Consider the following 21,862-nt stretch of genomic DNA (forward strand, 5'->3'; position numbering starts at 1 on the left):
ACTAACACTTATACATAAATCAAGTGTTTTTTTACAAAATTTATTTTTAATAAAAATCTTACCTGCGATTCCGCTGAACATTTTTCCTGTTGATAAAAGCCACAAGTTAAATTAATGATCTGATGAATTAAGTCACAGATAAATTAATTTCAACGTCAAAACGAGTCAGTGCCACACTAATTTTAAATCTACGCTATTCCAAAGTACATAGTATGACCAAATCACCGTAATAATATCCGCAACCTTCAAATTCGTACCGCAAGTGCAAGAAAAGGCGAAATGCTCAAATCCGAACTCAACCGAACACTATTCGGTTTCCGACTGAATGATACAATTAACAATATTGTAGCAAAAGCCAACAGCCATCCAGCTATTTTTATCTCTTACGTCATGATATACGCGTTTTGTTATTGCATTTCAATGATTCTCTAGATATTTTTTAGTATTATTGTTAATAAAATTAAGTTATATTATGCCACTATATAAATATACATTTTTAATGTTATTTATATCATGACGTAATTCTACTTATTTTTAAAATAATGTATATAAGTATTCTTAGACCAATGCTGCCATATATTAAAAAATCTTTTTCTGGCGTGTAACGTCAAAAATAGTTTTGTTGCTAAGCAACGAAAGCTTATCAACAAACATTCTAAATTGTCACTACCGTTAATTTCGCTTATCGGCTTTTCTCAATAAAGTAGTATATTTGAAAAAATCTATATATAATGTCGAAAGAAAGTAATAATCTGCGGCTCCTTGGTTCGCCAGTAAATTTAACTTACAGGAGTAAAAAGAAGGAAGAGAGAAAAAATTCAAAAAATCGACCGCGATCTGCTCTTCAAAATTCCTGTTCTACGGTAAATAAAAGAATACAATTATTTTCATCCGCGTTTTTTGATAAATATTCGTGGCGTCACAGCTTTCACAGATTTAAAGAAAACACCTATTAATTTTATTAAGACAACAGTATAATTATTACAATTGTTATTGCAAAAAAAAAAAAAAATTTGCATTACATTTTATATGAAAGTCACTTTTGTGTCTTTATTAACCAAATGACATAGAAGAAGCGATTTTTAATATTACAAACATGATATGAAAAATTGTCACATTTTTCTAAGAAGCTATTGCTCTCGCCACCATCGTAGCTATGGCCATAAGTGCCCCTGGCAAGATTTAAGTCTTGTGCCATCGTAAAAGTATGAGTAACAAATTGATTATTTAAAGTTCAGCCCAAGTACCCAAGTATAACACCAGCTTATATTTTAAAATATTGTAGTGGGAAAAATTACATCCTACTATTTGTCGCCTGCAGCTTCACTTCCATTTTAGGGATTGGTCCTCGGGTATTAGGTATAAAAAAGTGGCCTATGTACTTCCTTGAGGTCAAGCTTACTTCATACCAAATTTCATCAAATTTATTTCAGTGGTTTAGCTGTGAAAGTTTGACAGACAGACAGACAGAGTTACTTTCGCATTTATAATATTAATATTTTATAGATAAGTAGGTATTGTATGTAGTTACAATTTCATAGGTTTTGCTTCAGGGAATAAGATAAGTTAAGGAAAGTAAAGAATAAGTATTATTAAGAACAAGAGGCAAGCAATCACATCACCTACATCATACAAAAGTTACTTTTTATAAAATATACTATCTTTATAGATTGTTGATTTAGAAAAAGATGTATTGTTTATAATAACGGTATCAATTTTAAAGTCAATTGTCTAATATATTTTTTTTATTTGTATAACAATTGAGTAGATTAGAATATATATTTTCTTTTGTAGGATATACAGGAAAGATATAAGCGGCCCTTCTCTGCAGACACCAAGGACCATATACCATCTACGAGATCTTTCTTAAAAACATTCAGTGCTGAGTTACTTCAGTCATATGATAGTATGTACTTATAGTTTGTTAATAATTATATCTCATATATATTTTTCTGATTAGTAATAGCACAGGTCAAATCAAGGATAGTAGTCTTTGAATGTGTATGTTATAAACTTAAAAAATACTTTAAAACTAAATCTGATAAATTTTTTCTTGAATTGATTAAACTTAATCCATTGTAGATTCTCCACTAAGTGTGAAAGTGTTACCGCCAACTGAAGAACTATTGGCACACTCAAAGAGTAGATTAAATCCAAATATTAAAACAAATAGAGATATAAGCAGCAATGCCTCAGACTTCGGTTCAGAAGATACTTTTATGAGTTTAGGTACTAAGATCAAAGCCAAGGCACAATCGTGTTTTAAAAATAAAAACAACAATACAAAGAATTTCATTAAATACAGAAACATTGCCAAAAAAGGACGTAAGCAAATAGATTGCGCTTCTAATGATGAAAGGATTAATAATGGACACAATTACGGTCTAGAAGTTACAATAACAGAAAAATCACGATCACCGTCGCCAACTAGATTCAGAGATTTGTCTCAAGTTAGAAGTGCTTCGCCTCAATTTAAAAATAAAACGTTCGAGTCATATTTTCTTTCTATTGATGGTGATATCAAGAGTGGAGATGGATTATCGGGTCGAGTATCCTTTGCGCCTGTTAATTCTGAAACAGACAAATCTATTGACACCTACACACATCGCCTCGGAGTAACCAAACAACAGTTGTCCTTAGTTGAAGAGGAATCGACTCAAGATCTTGATAGTATTCCTTCTCAGAATATGACTAACTTTTCACCGAAATCTACTCCTGATAATAACGAAAAAGATCCAGTTGAAGATGAAATTTTAAATGTTTCACGTGTTAAAGGAAACTTTTTTAACTACTCAAAACCTCCTGACACATTAATGATTGATAGTCAAAATTATAGCAATTTTTACGACGATTTTCATAAAAGTAAATTTTCAAGTACCGCCATCCACACCGATACAAGTTCGAAAGATTCAGGCTATACTGATAGTGGTTTGAGAGAGGAAAAAGTGCTCTCTCCGAAATACTCTTTGCCATCAACATCCTTCACGAAAAGACCTGATTTTACATTAGAAAATCAAGTGCGCGCAAAGAGCTTAGAATACCCAATAACTAAAGAAGATTATTGTGGTTACGAATCAGAAAACAAATGTGTAGAGCCTTTAAATCATAGCCGCTTACTTTATAAAGATTTCTTCTTGAAAAAAGAAGGTCACGTCGCTTTGCCACCGCAAAATACGCCTACTAAATGTGATGTTCCCATTCCGGGTGCTAGCGAGTGTGATATTGAAAAAGAGGACAAAGAAAATAGTAATTTAGTATATCCTACATATCTTCTAAATAGCACAACTAAAGCATATACTTCAAAGGTTATTGAAGATTATAAAAAAGAATTAGAAGCTATAAACAATTTACATGAACTAACATTGAAAGATATAAAAACAGATGCAATTTCTCCAACTCCACTGAACATATATGAATTGTTTGAACAAAATTCCAATAACTTTTCTGACGACAAAAAGGATTCGAGTGAAAATTCACAAGAAAGTTCTAATATAAGCGATATTCCCACTTTAAGTGATAAGAATTCTTTAGAAACAAATAAAAAAGATATAACCAAAGTCACAACAAAAGAATTAATACAAAATTATTTAAAAGTAAAGAACGATTATACTAAAGACGGTTTCTCGAAAAACTTTAAAAAGTTTGACAAGAAATTAAACAATATTAATTCTAAATCTGAGGAAAATTCAAGTTACAAACAGTTTTGGAATAATAGAAATTCGAAAATTAACGATAAAAGTAATTTACCCGTCAATATGAGACATCAAAAAAATGTGATTACAGCGCGCGTTCCTTTGAGCGCTAGAATAGATAGTGTTCAAAACGACAAAGATATTGAATCTTGGATGTCCCTTTCTGCTCCATCACCGCGATTACTTGAAATCAATAGTGTTAAAGAAGAACAAGATGAAAAATCAGTTGAATCAAAACCTTCTGAAAAGAAGATAGAAAATGTGGTAGAAAATACAAGTTACGTTGGAGTTGTATCAGAAACTGAAACACCAAAAGAATTAAATGCAAAGTCAACGGTTCTAGACATTTACTCTATGCTGAAAGAAATTGAAAGCTACGGAGATAACCCCGTAACTTCAGTGACCAATACAAATATCATACCTGAACCCGAGAAGAAGGAAGAAGAAAGGTGTAACACACCTAAAGACAATTTTATGTAAGTAGAATAGAAACAATGGCTTAGTGAATATTATATATCACCATGTAACCTACCTTATATTTTACAGGGAAATTTTCGAATTTTTGGAAAAGGTAGAGCAAAGTGCCAACGACGCACTATCAGTCGTGACAAATACCACACCGCAAACAATTCCGAAGTATGGATAATACAAGATACTAATATTATTCAAGTATAAATTCAAAAACACAGCGAAATATAATTTTAATCAAATTTTTCTTCTTACTCTCGATAACAGACTAGAAGTACTCCTAAAACTACCTCAAACGGAATTAGCTCAAAGACTCGTAACTGCATCTTTGCAACTGGAAGAAAGATCTTGCTGCATCGCGTTATTACAAGAGAGTCTTGCTAATCACAAAGAACAGGTGCGTACTAGATTCACTTTGGACAGGCTCGTCTTAAGCCAAGGTGCAAGGAACTCGAGTGTCACGCCTTGGGGGCGTTTCGCGAATAATAAAGTCTGAGGAAGTCAGTGCAGTGCCAGAAGGTCTCTTAATTATTTTTTTTGTTGGAGATCGCCCAAATTCAGCTTGCTCTCGGATGCTTGTTGTTCTTAAGACGAGGCTGACTTTAAATAATATTTTTAGTAAATGCAATCACAGGATAAGTCAGTGGCGTCGACCCCGGCTTGGATCGGCAATTTTCAATCAAGATTAACATGGTCTAACCACTGGATTTTCACGGCTTGACTTAATAAATAAATATAAATACTTTTTCCAAATTAGATGATATCTAAAGTGAACAACTTGGAGAAGCAGTCTCACCGTAACATCGCCAAAGTAAAGCAGGAGTGCGAGGAAACTATCAAGAGGCACCAGAACTTTATTGATCAGGTTATTCTTCTCCTCTTCTAAGTTATATAAACGGCATTTGGTATAATTTTGCAAGTCAATACAAATAATAATGTCTCAACTTTGAATTAGTCACAATAATAAACTCTTTTCGCTTTGCTTGTTTCGTAACGACAATACCAATGAATTGTTATGAAATATGACATTAATTTTGAGTCCTGGAAATAAATAATAATAAATTAGGCAGTCAGTCAGACATAAAACGATAAAATAAAAAAAATATATGGGAAAAAATAGGTTATAACTGTGGGTTGCCTTCTAGTTACATAAATACTTCGTGTTATTATTTCAGCTTATAAATGATAAGAAGACTTTAAATCATCGCATAGAGCAGTTAGTGGATGAGCGCCGTTCCCTTGAGGAGAGGTGGAAGCGATCAGCGCAGGCGCTGGAGGAGCGATACAAGCTGGAGCTTCGTAACCAACATGACAAGATGGCCGCCGCTCAGCAGGTACACTAAAACTCTTAAAGAGAGTTCTTAATTCATGTATTATTTACTAGAAATTGACTGGTAGTGCTACTCATCAATAACCGTCAAGGATCAATACTTTGTGTGTGGGTGTTCCGGTATAATACTAACACCTACCAACCTTTAAAAGGTGATGATGTTATAGGTGTTAGTATTATTTATATATTATTCTAATTCAAATTCGAAATTCAAAAATATTTATTCGACATAGAAGCATCTTACTTTCGTATTGATTGTCAATTTTACTTCTCGTATACCGAGTAATAGGTTATTTTTTTGGCCGTTGTTTTTGGGTGATAGTGGTCCAAATGGTCATATAGTATACCGTAAGCGTAACATAGTCTTCATATTAATAAACATCTTAAAATCATTGAAAGCCAGGTGGTATAATTTTATTTAAGAAAAATATAACTTTTACAAAAAAATAGCAAATACTCATAAAAGTATAATTTTATGTAATATGTTTAGGTACATTTCCATTTTGGACTTCTAACAATAAATATTACTGTTAGATTTTTTAAATAAATGATTATTCTTTAAGATATTCATTTTTTCATTATTTAATAGTAATAACAACTTTTTTTGTAATTAGCTAATTTTATTAATTGATATAATTCGTTCTTGTAAGCAATACCGCCATATACTATATCGCAAAAAAATACATTTTAAAAACTTAGATTATTTTAATTATTATAAATATTTTTTTTTTATAATTTACAGATATAGTTAAGTTTTGACAATCATGTTATCATGTAATTCGACATTTCTAACACAATCCCGTATGGTCTAGTGGCTAGGATACCTGGCTTTCACCCAGGAGGCTCGGGTTCGATTCCCGGTACGGGAAACCTTTTTATTTTTCTTTATTATAATGTTAACGAGGAATTCATAAGAAATATATAAAATAAACTAAAAAAGCCGTTTATTACTAACTTTTCACTTTTCAAAACTTAAATATAGTATTGCATATAGCATGTAATATAATATTTTTTTTTTATTTTATATAAACTAATTTACAATATATTTTTCCTCAAATAGATTTATTATTTAAAAAAAAAGATTCAGTATTGTTATACTATATACTAGCTACTTGCCCCGGCTTCATAACAATACGGGTCTATATACAAATTTTAGATTTAAGAACACAAAAAGAAAAAATATTTTGTTTTTCCTGCCATGAAATTTGAAATTATCGGCTTTTCTATACTATTTATATATCTATAATATGTCTATTTATACTATTTTCTTTATTAAATAGTATTACAATATAATGTCATAAATTGTTGATATATAAAGTAATATAGCTGGAATTAATCATGAATACAAAAATTTAATACTTCTACTTAATAAAATATTTTTATAGTTATTGTTTGTGTAAAAAATAAAGTAAATCTGTTTTAAAATACTATATTTTTGTAAATAATATAATATGACGTGTTTATAACTTTTTTTCTTTTGTAGGTGGCAAGACAGCGCTGGGTCCGACAGAAAGCTGAGAAAATTAAGGTATTATTCCTGTACATATGACTAACCGCCTTGTGGTTAGTACGCGGGAGGTAACCGAGTAGTGCTGGAGTCATTTTGTTTGAGATAATTTTTTTAATATTTTTAATTTAATTATTCTTTTTTTTTTACTTTTAAATTATCGTTTACATAGGTATGTCTCGACTTCACATGACTAAATTTTAAGTACATGATATCTTTACTGGTTAATTTAACTACATGAGTACCTCTATATATAAATTGTAGCTTTTCTTTCATACAAAATTATCGTGTTTCTGTTAGTTTCGTGTGTGTTGTATTTGACTTTGGAACTGACTCAGAGCTCCAAAATACTTAGATTTAATAATCCATATCTCATAAATGTTTAATTGTATTAGTAGATATCGAAATTACCCTTATTAATGGGATTAGTTTAGTAGTTTTGCTTGTATTTGAAACCATACAAATAAATAATATTCACTTGTCTTTGACCCTGATATATTACAAAATTTAAATAACAATGCCTTTGTTCATCTGTAGACGTATATTGGAGTGGTGCAATTACAATATAAAAATATATACTTTATTTAGAGTACGTATAGTATGTATAGTGTATTTATATTATTTGTATATAATAAATATAAATAATGTTCATACAAAAGCGTACGCCTGGCAGATGAAATTAGTGAAGGTGACGTTGTATGTAATCGATGGAAGAATTTGTAGGCGCTTCAACACTTATACACTAAATAATATACATTTTCAGGAATTAACAGTAAAAGGTCTGGAAGGAGAACTAAGGGAGATGGCAGAACGGCAACAGAAAGAGATATCCGATATAAAAATGCATCATGCAGAACAAAATGGACGACTTACAGCCAAGCATGCAGCGGAGCTGGAGGAGTTGAGGAGAACTCTGGAAGAGGAGAAGGAAGTAGCTCTAGTGAAGGAGAGGCAATTAGCAAGTTCTAGGTGAGGAAGCGAGATGCGTAGATAAGTAATTATTGTGATGATGTCCTGAGCGTTAGTCGTTATAGGTCATTGTAGCTGGGTAGGGGTTATTGTGCATATATGTATATATATTTCCACAACTGATCAGATAGGACTGGTTCAGGTTGGGGTTGAGGTTCAGGTTGAGGTTGAGGACTGGTTGAGGTTCAGGCGCATGTTGGTCCTGACCTCTCTCCAGTTGGTGCTTTGCGAGAGGGTCAACACTGTCTGTAAGCTGACAGCGTTTAGCTCCGTGCCGCTATTGACAATATCTTAATAGAAAACAACGATACGATATGGATATAGTATATTTAAAACTCTGTGCACATCAACCACAAAAGCAAAATCAAAATATACTTTATTCGAGTAGGATTTTACAAGTACTTTTAAATCGTGACTTTACGTAACTGTTAAAAGTAAATCTACCACCGGCTCGGAATATATATATCATCGAGAAGAACCGGCAAGAAGATCAGTGGGTACCTACTCTTTTCCAACATTTGAAGCACCGGCTCACTCGCCCAAGTGAATTGCTAAGACAAACAGTCCTGCCCACTGGTTAGACGGAGCAGCGCGTGATAAAAAACGCAATGTGTATATTTCAGAATGGAGAAACAAATCCTGGAATTGGAAGTGAGCTACCAGGAGCAGAGGACTCGCCTCGTCGCGGACATGCGCGCCGAGAACGAGCGGATCGCGGCTGAACTCGTCGACAAGGAAAAGCAGCAGAAAATACAATTTGGTAAGCTTTTAACCGACTTCGAGTAAATAAGAATTTATTTTCTTGTAGCCGTTATCAATTCTGTTGTATTTTTTATGTTTGATACTTCAGAACTATGTCATTTATGAACCGATTTGGATTGTTTTTGTTTGGGGGGGGGGTTATTTAAATTTAATAGAAATAAAATATTTTAACTCGGTTATTGTTTTGCTAATAATAAATTTTATTTTATTACACTTTCATCATCGGTGGGGTGGGCCCCTTCTGATGAGTGGGAGGGTGTCTTGAGCATAGTCCTATATTTGTAGTCCATTTAATACTATTAATATTTTTAAGAAAAATGGACGCAGGCTCAGGAGAAGTTACTGGAAGAAAATAAAACGAAATTGGAACAGGATTTAAACGATGAGAGAAACAAAATCGAGGTACGTATTGGTTATTCGGTTTGACCTGATTATTAGGGTTTGCATTAATAATAAAAATTATATTACAAATATATGTTTAAAATTACATATGATAAATAATTTCAGTGGCATTTAATTATTCAATTAAAATTTTAAATAAATATATAAATAATATAAATATATTTTTTATCTGTAATAACTTTAAAATTTTACCGAATTTCTCTAATATCAGGAACGCTTGAAGCAAAAACGCGATGAACTTCAAGATGAGTTCGAGCGTTACAAGAAGGAGTACGAAGCGAACCAGCAGGTGTTGTTGAAGAAGAGAGAGACGGAAATAGCGACACAGCACAGGTTGGAGCGGGACAGGGAGATAGAGAAAGCTATAGAGAGCATGGAGGCCGAGGCCCAAGTGGGGAGGAAGGAACTACAGGACGCATTGAGGTACGATTTTAAATACATGTATAGGTCGCTAGATTGCACATTATAAGATGACGGGGTTTATTCTCGCGTTGGGCTGATTGACTTGAAACTGTTGGGTCTTTCGGTGAATCGTTTACCATCGGGCGTCCCATTTGTTTGTCATCACGAAATAAATTATATTGAATTAAATAATGTTCGATCAACTAAGAACAATTTGCACGAACATTTTTCTCCGAAGTTTTATTACTTGATAAATAACAATGAATGTTATATTCGACTGTGAACTAAATAACGAAATTAAACCGTTTTCGTAAATTTGTATTCAAAGCGTTTATGCTATTTAAGTTGTTCTCAAGATAATAATAGTATGATGACGGTAATAAATTCTTATTATTTTTTCTTTATATAAGTTAAAGGACTCTAAACTTACGCTTTTCAATGTTATTAGTCTTAATTTAAAGTGGATGAAACTATACGCAGCTTCTTATATAATAAATAAATATTATATAATAAAACCTTCCAATATACATATTTATATGGATTTTTCGGTAACGTATTATAAACATTTATAAGTAAGCAAGTACGAAGTAATTTAACTCTGTGTATAATTTAAGACGCAATAAAGAGCAGTATGAAGCAGAACTGCAGGAGCTGGCGGAGACGGAGCGAGCCACCCTCAAGCGATACCAACAGACGCAGGCGAGAGTGAGAGAGACGGAAGATCGTTGTATGTATCTCTCTTAAAAGTATATCATATAATTTTAAATATAAATTAGTATTTTAAATTATACATATACTGAGATGGTAAATGGCTGTGTAAGAAGTTTTTTTGTGATGTAAATATTTTAAACATGTTCGATAAAAGTAAAATATTGCCTGTTTCTGAATTAATAGTATTTTTCAGGCGCAGAACTCGAAGTTACAATCAGTCAACTCGAGACAAGAAACAGAGTTTTGACTGAGGTAAATCCGGCTCGAAGAACCAATTTTTACTATAATATGACACTAAAAAGTGTAATGTAAAAATACAAAATTATATTGTTATTGCCGCCCAGACGGCCCAGTGGTTAGAACGCGTGCATCATAACCGATGATTTCGGGTTCAAACCCAGGCAGGCACCACTGAATTTCATGTGCTTAATTTGTGTTTATAATTCATCTCGTGCTCCGCGGTGAAGGAAAACATCGTGAGGAAACCTGCATGTGTCTAATTTCATCGAAATTCTGCCACATGTGTATTCCACCAACCCGCATTGGAGCAGCGTGATGGAATATGCTCCAAACCTTCTCCTCAAAGGGAGAGGAAGCCTTAGCCCAGCAGTGGGAAATTTACAGGCTGCTAATTTATGTAATGTAATATTGTTATTTGTAATAAATACTACTATGTTCTACCGTCTGATAAACAGAGCCGGGTGTCATAGGAAATATTTATATTTTTAGTATTGCAAGTTTTTAATTTTTTTTAAATTCCTCAATAGAAAAATTCGCAATTAGAAGCGAGAGCAGAGGAAATAAGAGCTAGTTGCGAATCGTCTTGGAGGAGTAAAGTTGAAAATTTGGAGAAGGTAATAGAAGATATGAAGAAGACTCATGAGGAACAGATGCACCAGCTGTACGCCAAGTGAGTATCCCAGACGGGAGGGTCTGCCGACTGTAACGGCTTCCCAACTGGCAACTCGTACTGTTACTCTATTGAGATAGACGAATGTTCGCTCAGTGATTGAAAGAACATAATCATTCCATATCTTTGCGAATATTATAAATGCGAAAGTGACTCTGACTGTCTGTCTGTTGTTTGTTACGGCCAAACCACTAAAAATAATTTAATGAATTTTGTTACTTTTTATTCCGAATACCTGACGCCCTCCTGAAACGGAAGCGAAGTCTGTTCTGTCTCTGCTTAAACAATTGCAATTGTCAAGGATAATGCTTCACGTTTTTCGGCGTTTGATGTGGCACAAATCAACGATCACAATCTTAAAAATATCTAATGACTAGTGCAAAGCACTTAGATTTTAATATATAATGAGTTTCCTGTCTTTACATCAGCACTATATCTAGCAATGACTTTACTTTTGATCTTTTGGTATAACAATGCTTTCAACATATTAAGTCAAATATTCATACTAACAAATCAATGGATTAACACTGATGAATTGATGTATATATGATATTACAAAACATATAAAAATTTTAACAAAATATTGATAATTTACCATTAAAATATAATACAGTATTTATTAATTATAATCAATATATATACTTAAAGAGCTTTTGTAATAAAATCAACGATAAGAATATTTTTTAATGTCACAGAGTAAAAGTAGCAGTGGCGAGAAAAGATTCGGCCATACAGGCGCTAACGAGGGAGACGGCCAAGTACCAGGAGAAGATAACTCTGCTGGAACAGAAGCTACAGCAGCAGAGGAAGGACTTCCTTAAGTCGAAATAGTTTTAGACTAATCATTGATGTTCGATCTTACTGTGATATAGTGATTAAACGATGTAATTTCTTATTCAAAGATTTGACCCCGATTAACTTATTTTATTAAGGTTTCTCGTGCAAAAGTGTGAACCAGACACGAACCTTGTAGTGAGTGGAACAAAGGCCAGCAGTGTGATTCTGTAAGAATACACTTCGTCTCTCACATGTAAAGTGTTGAAAATCGACTTACGGTAATACGCATTGCCTTTAAATTGTATTTTAATGTTATCAATATATCAAATTATTAAAAAGTAACTTCGCAATCTTTGTTAATACAATAAGTAATTCAGGTGAGGGGTCTCGATGTATGTCTTGTCAACAGAAGGAATCCCTTTCATGTAGTGTAGTCTAGCTCGCTTTGTAGCATTTATATATTGAATTTGCGGAAATTGCGTCAAAAAAATTAGATTTTTGATTATTATCTTTAACTATTTTGATTACAATAAATTAATCCGTTATTTTGCTGACGTCACAGTTCAGAAGCCTTTGTAATATTTGCTATTTTAAAGCTAATGCTCAAAATGTTTGTTTAATTTTTTATATTAAGGTAGAAAAAATGAAATGGGAATCTTAAGCCAAAGTGTAATAAGTATGAACAAAACTATGAAATTTAGAACAACATCAGACCTTATGGAAATGATGACGTTTGTACGGTACATATAACGCTTCATTTATCAAACATATGTCAATATTTCTCTTAATTTTGTGTAATGGTCGTTTACCTTGGCATTGGCACCTATTTACTTTTAATAGAAATAATCGCACAATGGATCGATTTTTTTTAATTTTTTAAAAAACAAAATTAAATTGAAATTTGAAATTCGGTAGTCGAAGATCTTCGGTGACATTAGCAACTGCGATATTTGGGCTCATTTATAGCCGGATCTACCATATGGCTTTTTGGCCTTTAGCCCAGGGCCCCGTGGATTCAAGGGGCCCTCGGCTAAGTCAAGTCAAAGTTAAAGATAGACTATAATGCGAAAGAATCCATAACTTTATTAAATTAAACAGATTGTATCGTATGTAAGCCCTGCGAGTCCTGCAATTAATCAAACCCATTCAATGAATTCAAGTCTACGTTCAGATATATCTTAGGTGAGCCCCTAAGTAGTGTTAGCCCAGGGCCCCCTAAACTTACGGGCCGGCCCTGGTCTAATTACATTTTATGTAATTGTTACTTAGCTTAATATTAATAATAACGTTTGTTTTCATTTCAAATCCGTCCAATTATGTGATTAAACGACGATAACAGGATACGCTTGTTTTATTTAAGGTATTCAACTTGCAATGATATTATTTATGCGTATCTTATGTAGAATATTAGGTAAATATCTGATTTGTATTTTGAATGAAATAAATTATTAAATAGAATTGGAGTTTTATTTATAATAAATGAACAAATTCTGTAGTTCATAATCTTTTCACCAAACGTCGAGACAAGATTGAACATACTCGCTATCCCTTTTAACTCCACTCGCGAGAAGGGGATGAATTGTGTACGAAGAATCAGTACCATTATTGGGTAGAATAAAATGAATTTTGGTGTAAAAAACTTAAAATAATCATTTAATAATCTTCTCTTAAAACAAGTATACCAACTGGTAAAACTTAAAGCTATTTCTCATATATATTCCTTACTGGAATAAGATATAATCGAACACAAAATATACTTAAACGTAAAAAATAATTGCGTTCACTGTAATTAAATTACACATTTCTTAAAATAAATAAGAAATTCACAAATACATCGTTCGTAAAACTTCACTCAAACGAGGTCATTATATCAAAAATATAATATTCCAAAGACCCTTCAATACGTAAAATCTTTCTTTTGGTAAAATAAATATGGAAGACAAATTCTATATTACATAGATAAATATCTATCTGTCGTTACCAAGGTCTCCACATTTCAGAACTAGATGTACTCTGCTCTGGAGATTTCGAACTCGTATCTGCCTCCGTTTCTTTGGAATCTTTTTCTACTTTTCTTGTGTCTTGTGAACTAGACTGAGCTAGCGACACAGCCGTGTGACTTATCACTGTTCTGGGAATATGCAATCGTTTTTCGAGCGAATGTTTCTCAACCACCGCTGGTATGCTTTCGGGTATTGTAAGTTTTCTTTCAGGGTAAGGTAATATTCCCGTTACCTTTCTGAATGCAGAATGCGGTTCGGTCATTACCTTTCGCTCTGATTCCAACTTTTCACACGAACCTCCCAATCTCTCGGAAAGACTTTTTTCTGGTATTGTCAGAGTCCTTTCTCCTTCTAATCGTATCAACTTTGGCATAGGCCCAATTGTTTCTACGTGTCGTTTTAACTTCTGACGCATCGAGTAGTCAACTGCACGTTTCGGGGACGCGTCGATACCGATTTTATAGTTTTCAACATCAATCACTATGGATAAGGGTTCCATGAATTTCTTCTTCCTCAGAGCTTCCTGTTTCAACGTTTCCGGAGAAATAGTTGTCGACGATACTGTGGCTTTTTGTTCTGGACTCGAATCTTGATCCGATGCCGAATGACTGGGTGGTGTTGGGAAAGGAAACTTTTGTACTGGTCTCGGTGGAGTCTCCAATTCTGTTGAGGAGTCACACGCTGAGTCGCAGGATAGCGGGCTAAGAGGTGGGCTGGTCGGTTTCGTGGACTTGACATAGTGGAAGGCGCTTGGTCTTTCGTCGTCGAGCCGTAGAGGGTCAGGAATTAATGGAGGATAGTCTGAAGGGTGGAGGCGTTCGATACCAGTTATACAAGTATTTAGATGGTTTCCAAGACGATATCGAAGTCCAGTTGGAACGCTTGCGAGTCTGGAGAGGTATCTTCGGACTTCAACAGCACAATCTCCAAAACCAGCCTTAAATCTGTGCAGCACTGCTGGGTCGGCAGCGATAGCAGCAGCGAGTTGCTGGCGCTGTAGCGTTTGCAGGTGTTTTACGGTTAACTCCAGGATGTCTGCCTTTTCTAACTTTGAGTGCCGCGCTGGCTGTAAGTATATAATTTTACATTAGAATATATTCAGAAACGTATAGAGTAGAAATATTATAAAGAATAACAACAAAGATTCAAGGATCACTTAAGCGAAAAAAATATTTATAGTAAAAATATAACTTAGAATTAAAATACTTGAATGAATTTATTTACCAACTGATACTCATCTAATGAAGTTAATATGTTCGATAATTGCTCAACAACATTTATATTATTTATCAAAACTTACGTCTTTGTCCATCGCATCCATTAGTAAATCTTTCAGCTCGTTGAGACAATTGTTTATGCGCGCGCGCCGCTTTTTCTCCATTATCGGTTTATTTGTCTGAAATGATTAAAATACATATTACTTAAACATAATTTGATACACAATTGAAACAAATCGAATCACTATACTAATTTTACTTATTTAAAACACACGTTTTAATCGTTTCCGACACTGTTTTTATATATTTAAATTAATTATCTAAAAAACTTTAATTATTCACAATCGGACTTTTTCGTCTTTTAATTCCACAAATATATAAAAATAAAGCTAGGTATTCACCTTGCGCAATTCCGCTTTGGACATAGAGTGCGATGGCTCCGACATGAAACCACTTTGGGAATCGTCATCTTCACTGCACGGCATTTTAAAGCTTAACTTATCCACGATCTTAACTTCACTAGAACACAAATATCCACCCTGGACAACGTTTCACAATCAACTGACGTAGGACGATCATGGAACAACATTTAAATTTGTCCACCATATTTGATCATCCTGTTTCGAAGATGAATCGTGAAAACCATGCTATCTCGCTCTTACGCATGGGTTAAAGCGATGGGAACTGTATAGGAATGTTTTGTTTTCGTTCCCTCTCGCTCTGTACGGGAACCTGCTGTGAATGGCGCCGCTGAACTGTTGGTTATTAGGGATATGTAGTTTTGAGATCGATTCCGGGCAGAGTATAAATTTACTTAAGTTAAATTTTATTAAAGCTTTGTTATTTCAATTACATTTTATATAATATATCAGTACTTTCATAATATAATATTAAAAAAATGTCTATTTTCTCCTAATTCCGTTTGCAATTGTATTGATGATATAAAACCATTGTTTTTTTTTACTTAGTATTACTATTAAATATATAATATACACTTAACTATATCAAATTTATTCATTAAATTATAAAAAGAAATAGTCAAATTTTATATAAAAATAATAATATAAAATGAAGCTACTTCATTTCTCCCCTCATTCACGTAGTATGGGAATGTACGGCCATACACACGTCTATCAAAAACCTCAAACCCCGCCATCCATTTTATTCTCAAAAAATCGCATACTTCATGAATTTGCACCTTTCTATAAAGTATCATATTAATTTATTTCACAACGTTCAATGGTAAATGCGATACTTCATGGGCACCGTAGCGTAAAAGGTGAGTATGGCTTTTTTATAGGGTTTAGTATAGGAATTGGGTTCTTTATGGGGTGTCGCCCGATTCTCACGCTGTGTGGGAATGTAGAAAGGTGCAAGGGTTCAGTTTCGGACCTTAGAGGTATGTTTGTTTGTCATGCAATCGAAGACATGATGATAGACGATTATTTTAAAAAGAAAACTCTACCTATGTGCGTACATTTATCTAAGTACATATCATAATTATATAGGTAACTATGTTTTATATAGGTGTTATAAAATGACTTAGGAATTACGTGTTAAACGTAATATATTTTCAAAATATATCCAAAATTACATTATATAAAATAACTTTAATAATATAATTATATATATTATACACAAAAAAACAGATTTATATTTATATACTTATGTACTAAATTTCAAAAAAATACGATGTATCTTTTTCGAGACATACATTTTTTGAAATGAATAGTTTATCGCTTTTTTTTTTAAATTAATGTTAAGCAAAGAAATTATACTGCGTCTTGTTATCATGAAATAGTTAAAGTTCGTTAGTATAATGCCATACAATAATTACAAAACTCGTAACACGACACCGCGCGTAGTCCCTAACTATTCTATCTTATCTATCTATTTTCTCACTGTTTATCACTTAAATTAATTTTGGAATTTAATCAACATTCGGAATACATTATGATTAAATAATTTATAGTTACGTAATTATTAAATGCCGTTGACCGGCCCAGGTGTTCTAAATGACCTTTATACCGTCCCCACATACCGACATACATATTTTAATATTAAACTTCAATTAACTCATTTCTCCCACGGTCTTTTCAACAATTACCAACTTAATTTTAAGTTGTATGACAGATTGCTGTTGTAAATTCAACCTTATTGCTATGTAATAAGATTAGGCAAGTGTAGTTACGAGTAGTTACCGAAATTAAAAATTAACAAACATGTTTTTATTCATTTTTCTACATAAAAGTAATATATCTTATTACATTGTATTAAGAGTCAGAATGCTATGACTAATACAGTAGTTCACGAGTAAAGAAAATTTGTTTAAAATCGCAACGAATTGCTGACCACAGCCACTTGCGGATTATATAGTTTCTATATACATAACCATAAGGTTCAAAATGGTGTCGATAAATTAACGTGTTGCAGTTTAAGGATGCATTCGAATGTGACGAAATTGCATGCGATCGCGTGATGAACGGTGAGAGTGAATAACCGTTGTCATATGTCGTTAACGCGCTCAATGAGGGCTCCAGTGGGAAAATTCATACAATTTCAGACCTTTTTTTTTATTTACTTCATTGAGAATAGAGGTTATAAGATCAAACATTTACAACTCGGTAAATAGTTTTTAGTTTGTATACATATTTATCTAATTATTTATTTTTATTATTGTTTTATTAATTATAATATTTTTATTTTTATTCGAGAATATTACAGAATATAAGACCTTTATTGTTATGTATATTTTTTTTTATTCGTAGAAGTTACTAAGGTAATAAGTTTTTATTAAATGAAGTCTATTATAATATGTAGGCAATAAAGTGCTATAAAAAATACTTATTTCTTATATTTATTTCAAATTGAAAATTTCCGACAACTGTTTGGCAAGTTTCAGAAAGTGTAAGTAAAAAGTATAAACAACAAAGAACAATAAAACTACGGTCACACATCTCGGTCTAATCCGAGGAGTGAGGGGCTCGTGTGAACCAACTTCAAACAAATTGTAACGGTCCTTCCTTCCGCCCTGCGCCTGCGCCGGGATATCGTTAGAGGGTGACAACCTAGATTACAGTATTAGTAGATACTTAGCGACTTTAATTTATTATTGGATTTTAAATTCCTTTTCAACATTAACCGTGTTTATTACAAAACTCGCAGTAATATTAAGACTGTTGAAAGAAAAAATTTATATACATATATAAATGTTAGACCTTCAAAAAATATATTCTCCTTTTTGCTACTTAACTGTTTAAGTAATATCTTAATAGATATTGATAGTTTATATTTTGCAACAATTGAATTAATATTTCAGCTTGCAAAATCAAAAATTAATACCTCTAACTAAATACTTTATTAACTAATATTTAATTTATTTATTCATAAATTGAAATTGTTTTTGCATCAGTTTCCTTTATTAAACGTAAATAAAACATTGGTCACCCTACAGACATTATTAAAGATCACCGTACATACAGAAAAGAAACACATTTGCATTATATTTGGTCAGTTAAAATGTTTACCGATGGATGAGAACCGTGTACTTTTTTTATTGGATATTGGATTATTGAAAGTAAAAGTATTCAAATACATTAATTTATTTTCGTTGACAATCTCAAGGAAATATTGTATCGAAGTTGACAAGTTTTAGTTTGGTTTATTAAACTTTTGCACAGGTTTCGTAGACAATGTACGTAAATTTTATGAAAAAAAAATCAATATCATGTACCTAAATCATAATTTATTCAATTTAATAATAAGTATCTTCTATTATTTTATGTAACATTAAACTAATAGGTATGTAATATGGTTACTACGTATCTATTAACGTAAACATGAAAATCACTTAATCTATCGGAAGTAAAAATATAAATTTCCGTGATATAAATATTTCTAAATATTTATCTATCAATCATTATACAATAAGTTTTTGTAACGTTCGTCCTCGACCCGGAAATCCAGCCCCGGATGTGGTTTTTTTATTTCTTCTCAATAAAAACGAGTTGATAGTTATGGGAGCCCTGTTTTTGTTACACCTGTTTCTGTGGGTAAACTATGAAAATCTATGGGAACTGCAGAAAAAATGATACAGATTTTGAGACTTTTTAGATATTTTTTTCATCCACAACTGCCTGCACACAAAGTGTCAGAATTCGTCTTTAAACATGTTTATCTATTAAATGATTTATTAATTTATTTAAATTTAATTAAATTACAAATAATATTTTTTTATATATTATATAGGTAATTAAAACTAATTTTAATTAATAATTTAAAAATAGGTTTTATATATTTTATAGTTATATTATAAAAAAACTACCAACCAATAAAGTACTAAGTTATAGGCATACAGTCCAAATATATTATAATGAAAACTGAAAATGATCGACCAACAAAGTCTTTCCCGTTACGAGGACACGTTTATTGCACCAATCGGCTCCTTCCTCCCGACCCCATTTTCTCACGCTCCCACAACAGGTGTGGTTTGTAATAACTAAAAGACGTGGGTACAATAATGAACGTTATTCGTACGGAATAAAAGTGAATTGCGATAGAGTTAAAAACAACGTGCATTTTAAATTTTGCGGTATCTGAAAAATGCAACTGGTTCAAAATTTAAATTTATGAATGATCAGACAATCAGCCCATACTCCATATGAATAAACTATTAAAATATTATGTCTTTGAAAATTTGTCTTTAGTGATTATAAATACTTCAAGTGTTCTGAAAGAAAATCTAAATTGAAGATCAGGCTCAAAGCCGTAGTGAAATAATTTTGTGTAACTAAATAAAGTTTTTAAATATTATTAATTTTTTTCGTAATAACACTCTGTTTTCAATTACATAATAATATCCTATCGATATTCAATCGTAATAGGATTAAAGTTGCTCCCACAGACAAGTCCACCAAGAAATTGCAAAGTTGTGGGAAGTACTAACCAATGCATTTCTCAGTTACCAATATTCTTTTGTTACGCTACACCTTGACTGTCTTTTGTGAAGCCCTTCAAAATTGCGGACCTTTGAAAAGGATACGGCTTAAAAGGAGTCATTATCGATAAGGTTATGAGAATTAAAAGTCTTGAATGCAAATTATTGGCGAGAGTGTGTCATTTAATGGTGTTTTTTTTTTCGAAGTGTGTTTCAAAGTTATTAAGGTTTTCGCCCGTTATCAAATTAATTTCATATATAAACAGTGATATTTATTCAATAATTAACTGGAAATAGCTACAGGTAAACTTACTAAACACCCAGTTTTGATAAATAATCAAGCAACCCAAATAAATTAGCAATAGATGTTTATATTAAAAAGTCACAGACTTATATAGGCATAGTAATTTTATAAAATTTACAATACTATAACGTTGATAAACAAAGTCTATATATTATGCAATTTGATTGCTGAAAAATTGAAGCGTCCGACGACTATTCAGTAGTGTTTGTAAAAAAACATAGGTATTTGAATAAAGTATTGTTTTATTAAATGTTACCGAGTTTAAAAATATAGTTGTTATATATTTATTTATAATTATAAAGATATTATATTATAAGGCGTACATACATTTCATTGAATATCTACGATCATCCATCATAACGATGAACAATCAGATTGTACGGAATCCTTAACCTTGCTACTAATCCTTATTGTTAATTCGGCGTTAGCTGGGGATCGTCTTGTGTCTGTAAAACATTTTAAAATAAAAAATCAACAGCCCGTAAATATCTCACAACTGGTCAAATGACTCCCTTCTTATAATTTAAATAAGTTTCACATTTGTGGACAAATTTCATCATATGACTCCTTGAATTTTTTTTCACCGCCGAGGCTTAAGCCTGAACGAATAATGATTGATTTGAAACCGCGATCATTTAAGTATGATCTGTGAGTTTATTACGGTTAGAGCATAGCAACTGTTGCTATCAAATATTTGTTGCGGATTGATATCAAATCAAATCAAATTAAAAAAATATAAATCAGTATTATGGACCTATGCAGTAGAATAATACTGATTTATTGACTGCAACATTTATCAATCCGCAACAAATATTTGATAGCAACAGTTGCTATGCTATAACCGAATAGTCCCACTGACATCATTGCTATTACCTAGTGTGTTCCGTACGATAATAATAAATTAATGTTATATTCAATTTTGTAACAGTATTTATTTTGATGTGATACTGTAAGTAATATCACATCGTATTTCATTCGTGAAATGTAAACTAAATTATATATGATGTTTTGGTACGTGTAACCTACACATTTTATAATTATTATAAAGTCACTGTCGCATATCAATCATATTCAGACATTTCACGATCGTGTTTTGGTAAGAATCTGGAATCTCTTGTTACAGAGTTTGGTTCTGTAGTCCATACAATGGAACAATTCTACTTAAACAATTATCACTTTATCGCTATCGAATGAGAACGTAATCGTTGCCGTATTGCTATTCTTTAATTCAATTATACTTTATTGACGTAAGAATTTCGCACGTGACATTGGCGAAATAATCTGTGCTCTCTCGGCACAAATAAAAGCCAAAATTTTATTAAATAAAGACAATAATTGACATTACGTTATATTGTAACCAGCGTTGCAGAACTATCGATAGTTTGAATATCGATAGTTGACCTCGAAAACTATTCAGGATATCGATAGTACTATCGATAGTATTGTTTTGATTAATACTATCGATAGTATCT

The 21,862-nt window shown here is 32.2% G+C and overlaps 3 protein-coding genes and 1 non-coding gene across 26 annotated transcripts in view; 2 read left to right on the forward strand and 2 right to left on the reverse strand.

Annotated features, from left to right (window-relative positions):
• The window catches only part of LOC113393744 (perilipin-4-like), a 31,315-nt gene extending 30,975 nt beyond the window's left edge, over nt 1–340 (reverse strand). For 13 of the 23 annotated variants that reach the window (XM_026630776.2, XM_064216825.1, XM_026630772.2 and 10 more), the window contains exon 1: nt 63–340. In XM_026630776.2, coding sequence (XP_026486561.2) covers nt 63–81 — 19 coding nt within the window. In that variant the 5' untranslated portion in view covers nt 82–340. The remainder of the gene's footprint in view (nt 1–62) is intronic. The other 10 variants (XM_026630775.2, XM_026630779.2, XM_026630770.2 and 7 more) reach the window with 1 other exon arrangement.
• A 282-nt stretch (nt 341–622) lies between these two features.
• On the forward strand, nt 623–12,059 carry LOC113393743 (centrosomal protein of 131 kDa-like). The gene is made up of 16 exons (XM_026630767.2): nt 623–863; nt 1,795–1,906; nt 2,083–4,168; nt 4,239–4,328; nt 4,428–4,557; nt 4,918–5,025; nt 5,336–5,494; nt 6,974–7,018; nt 7,761–7,966; nt 8,590–8,726; nt 9,042–9,130; nt 9,342–9,553; nt 10,147–10,259; nt 10,437–10,495; nt 11,011–11,153; nt 11,849–12,059. The coding sequence occupies exons 1-16, from the start codon at nt 732–734 to the stop codon at nt 11,982–11,984; spliced, it is 3,957 nt and encodes a 1,318-aa protein (XP_026486552.2). The 5' UTR covers nt 623–731; the 3' UTR covers nt 11,985–12,059.
• On the forward strand, nt 6,288–6,359 carry Trnae-uuc (transfer RNA glutamic acid (anticodon UUC)). Its single transcript has one exon. It is a non-coding gene; the product is annotated as a tRNA-Glu (tRNA).
• A 1,780-nt stretch (nt 12,060–13,839) lies between the features above and the next one.
• LOC113393751 (protein deadpan) lies at nt 13,840–15,699 on the reverse strand. The gene is made up of 3 exons (XM_026630794.2): nt 15,552–15,699; nt 15,234–15,329; nt 13,840–14,999 (listed from the first exon to the last, which is right to left on the reverse strand). Exons 1-3 carry the CDS (start codon nt 15,633–15,635, stop codon nt 13,908–13,910), a joined length of 1,272 nt encoding a protein of 423 aa, XP_026486579.1. The 5' UTR covers nt 15,636–15,699; the 3' UTR covers nt 13,840–13,907.
• Nucleotides 15,700–21,862: the final 6,163 nt, after the last annotated feature.

This window comes from Vanessa tameamea, chromosome 13 (assembly GCF_037043105.1).
Source record: "Vanessa tameamea isolate UH-Manoa-2023 chromosome 13, ilVanTame1 primary haplotype, whole genome shotgun sequence".
Classification (NCBI taxonomy): Eukaryota; Metazoa; Arthropoda; class Insecta; order Lepidoptera; family Nymphalidae; genus Vanessa; species Vanessa tameamea.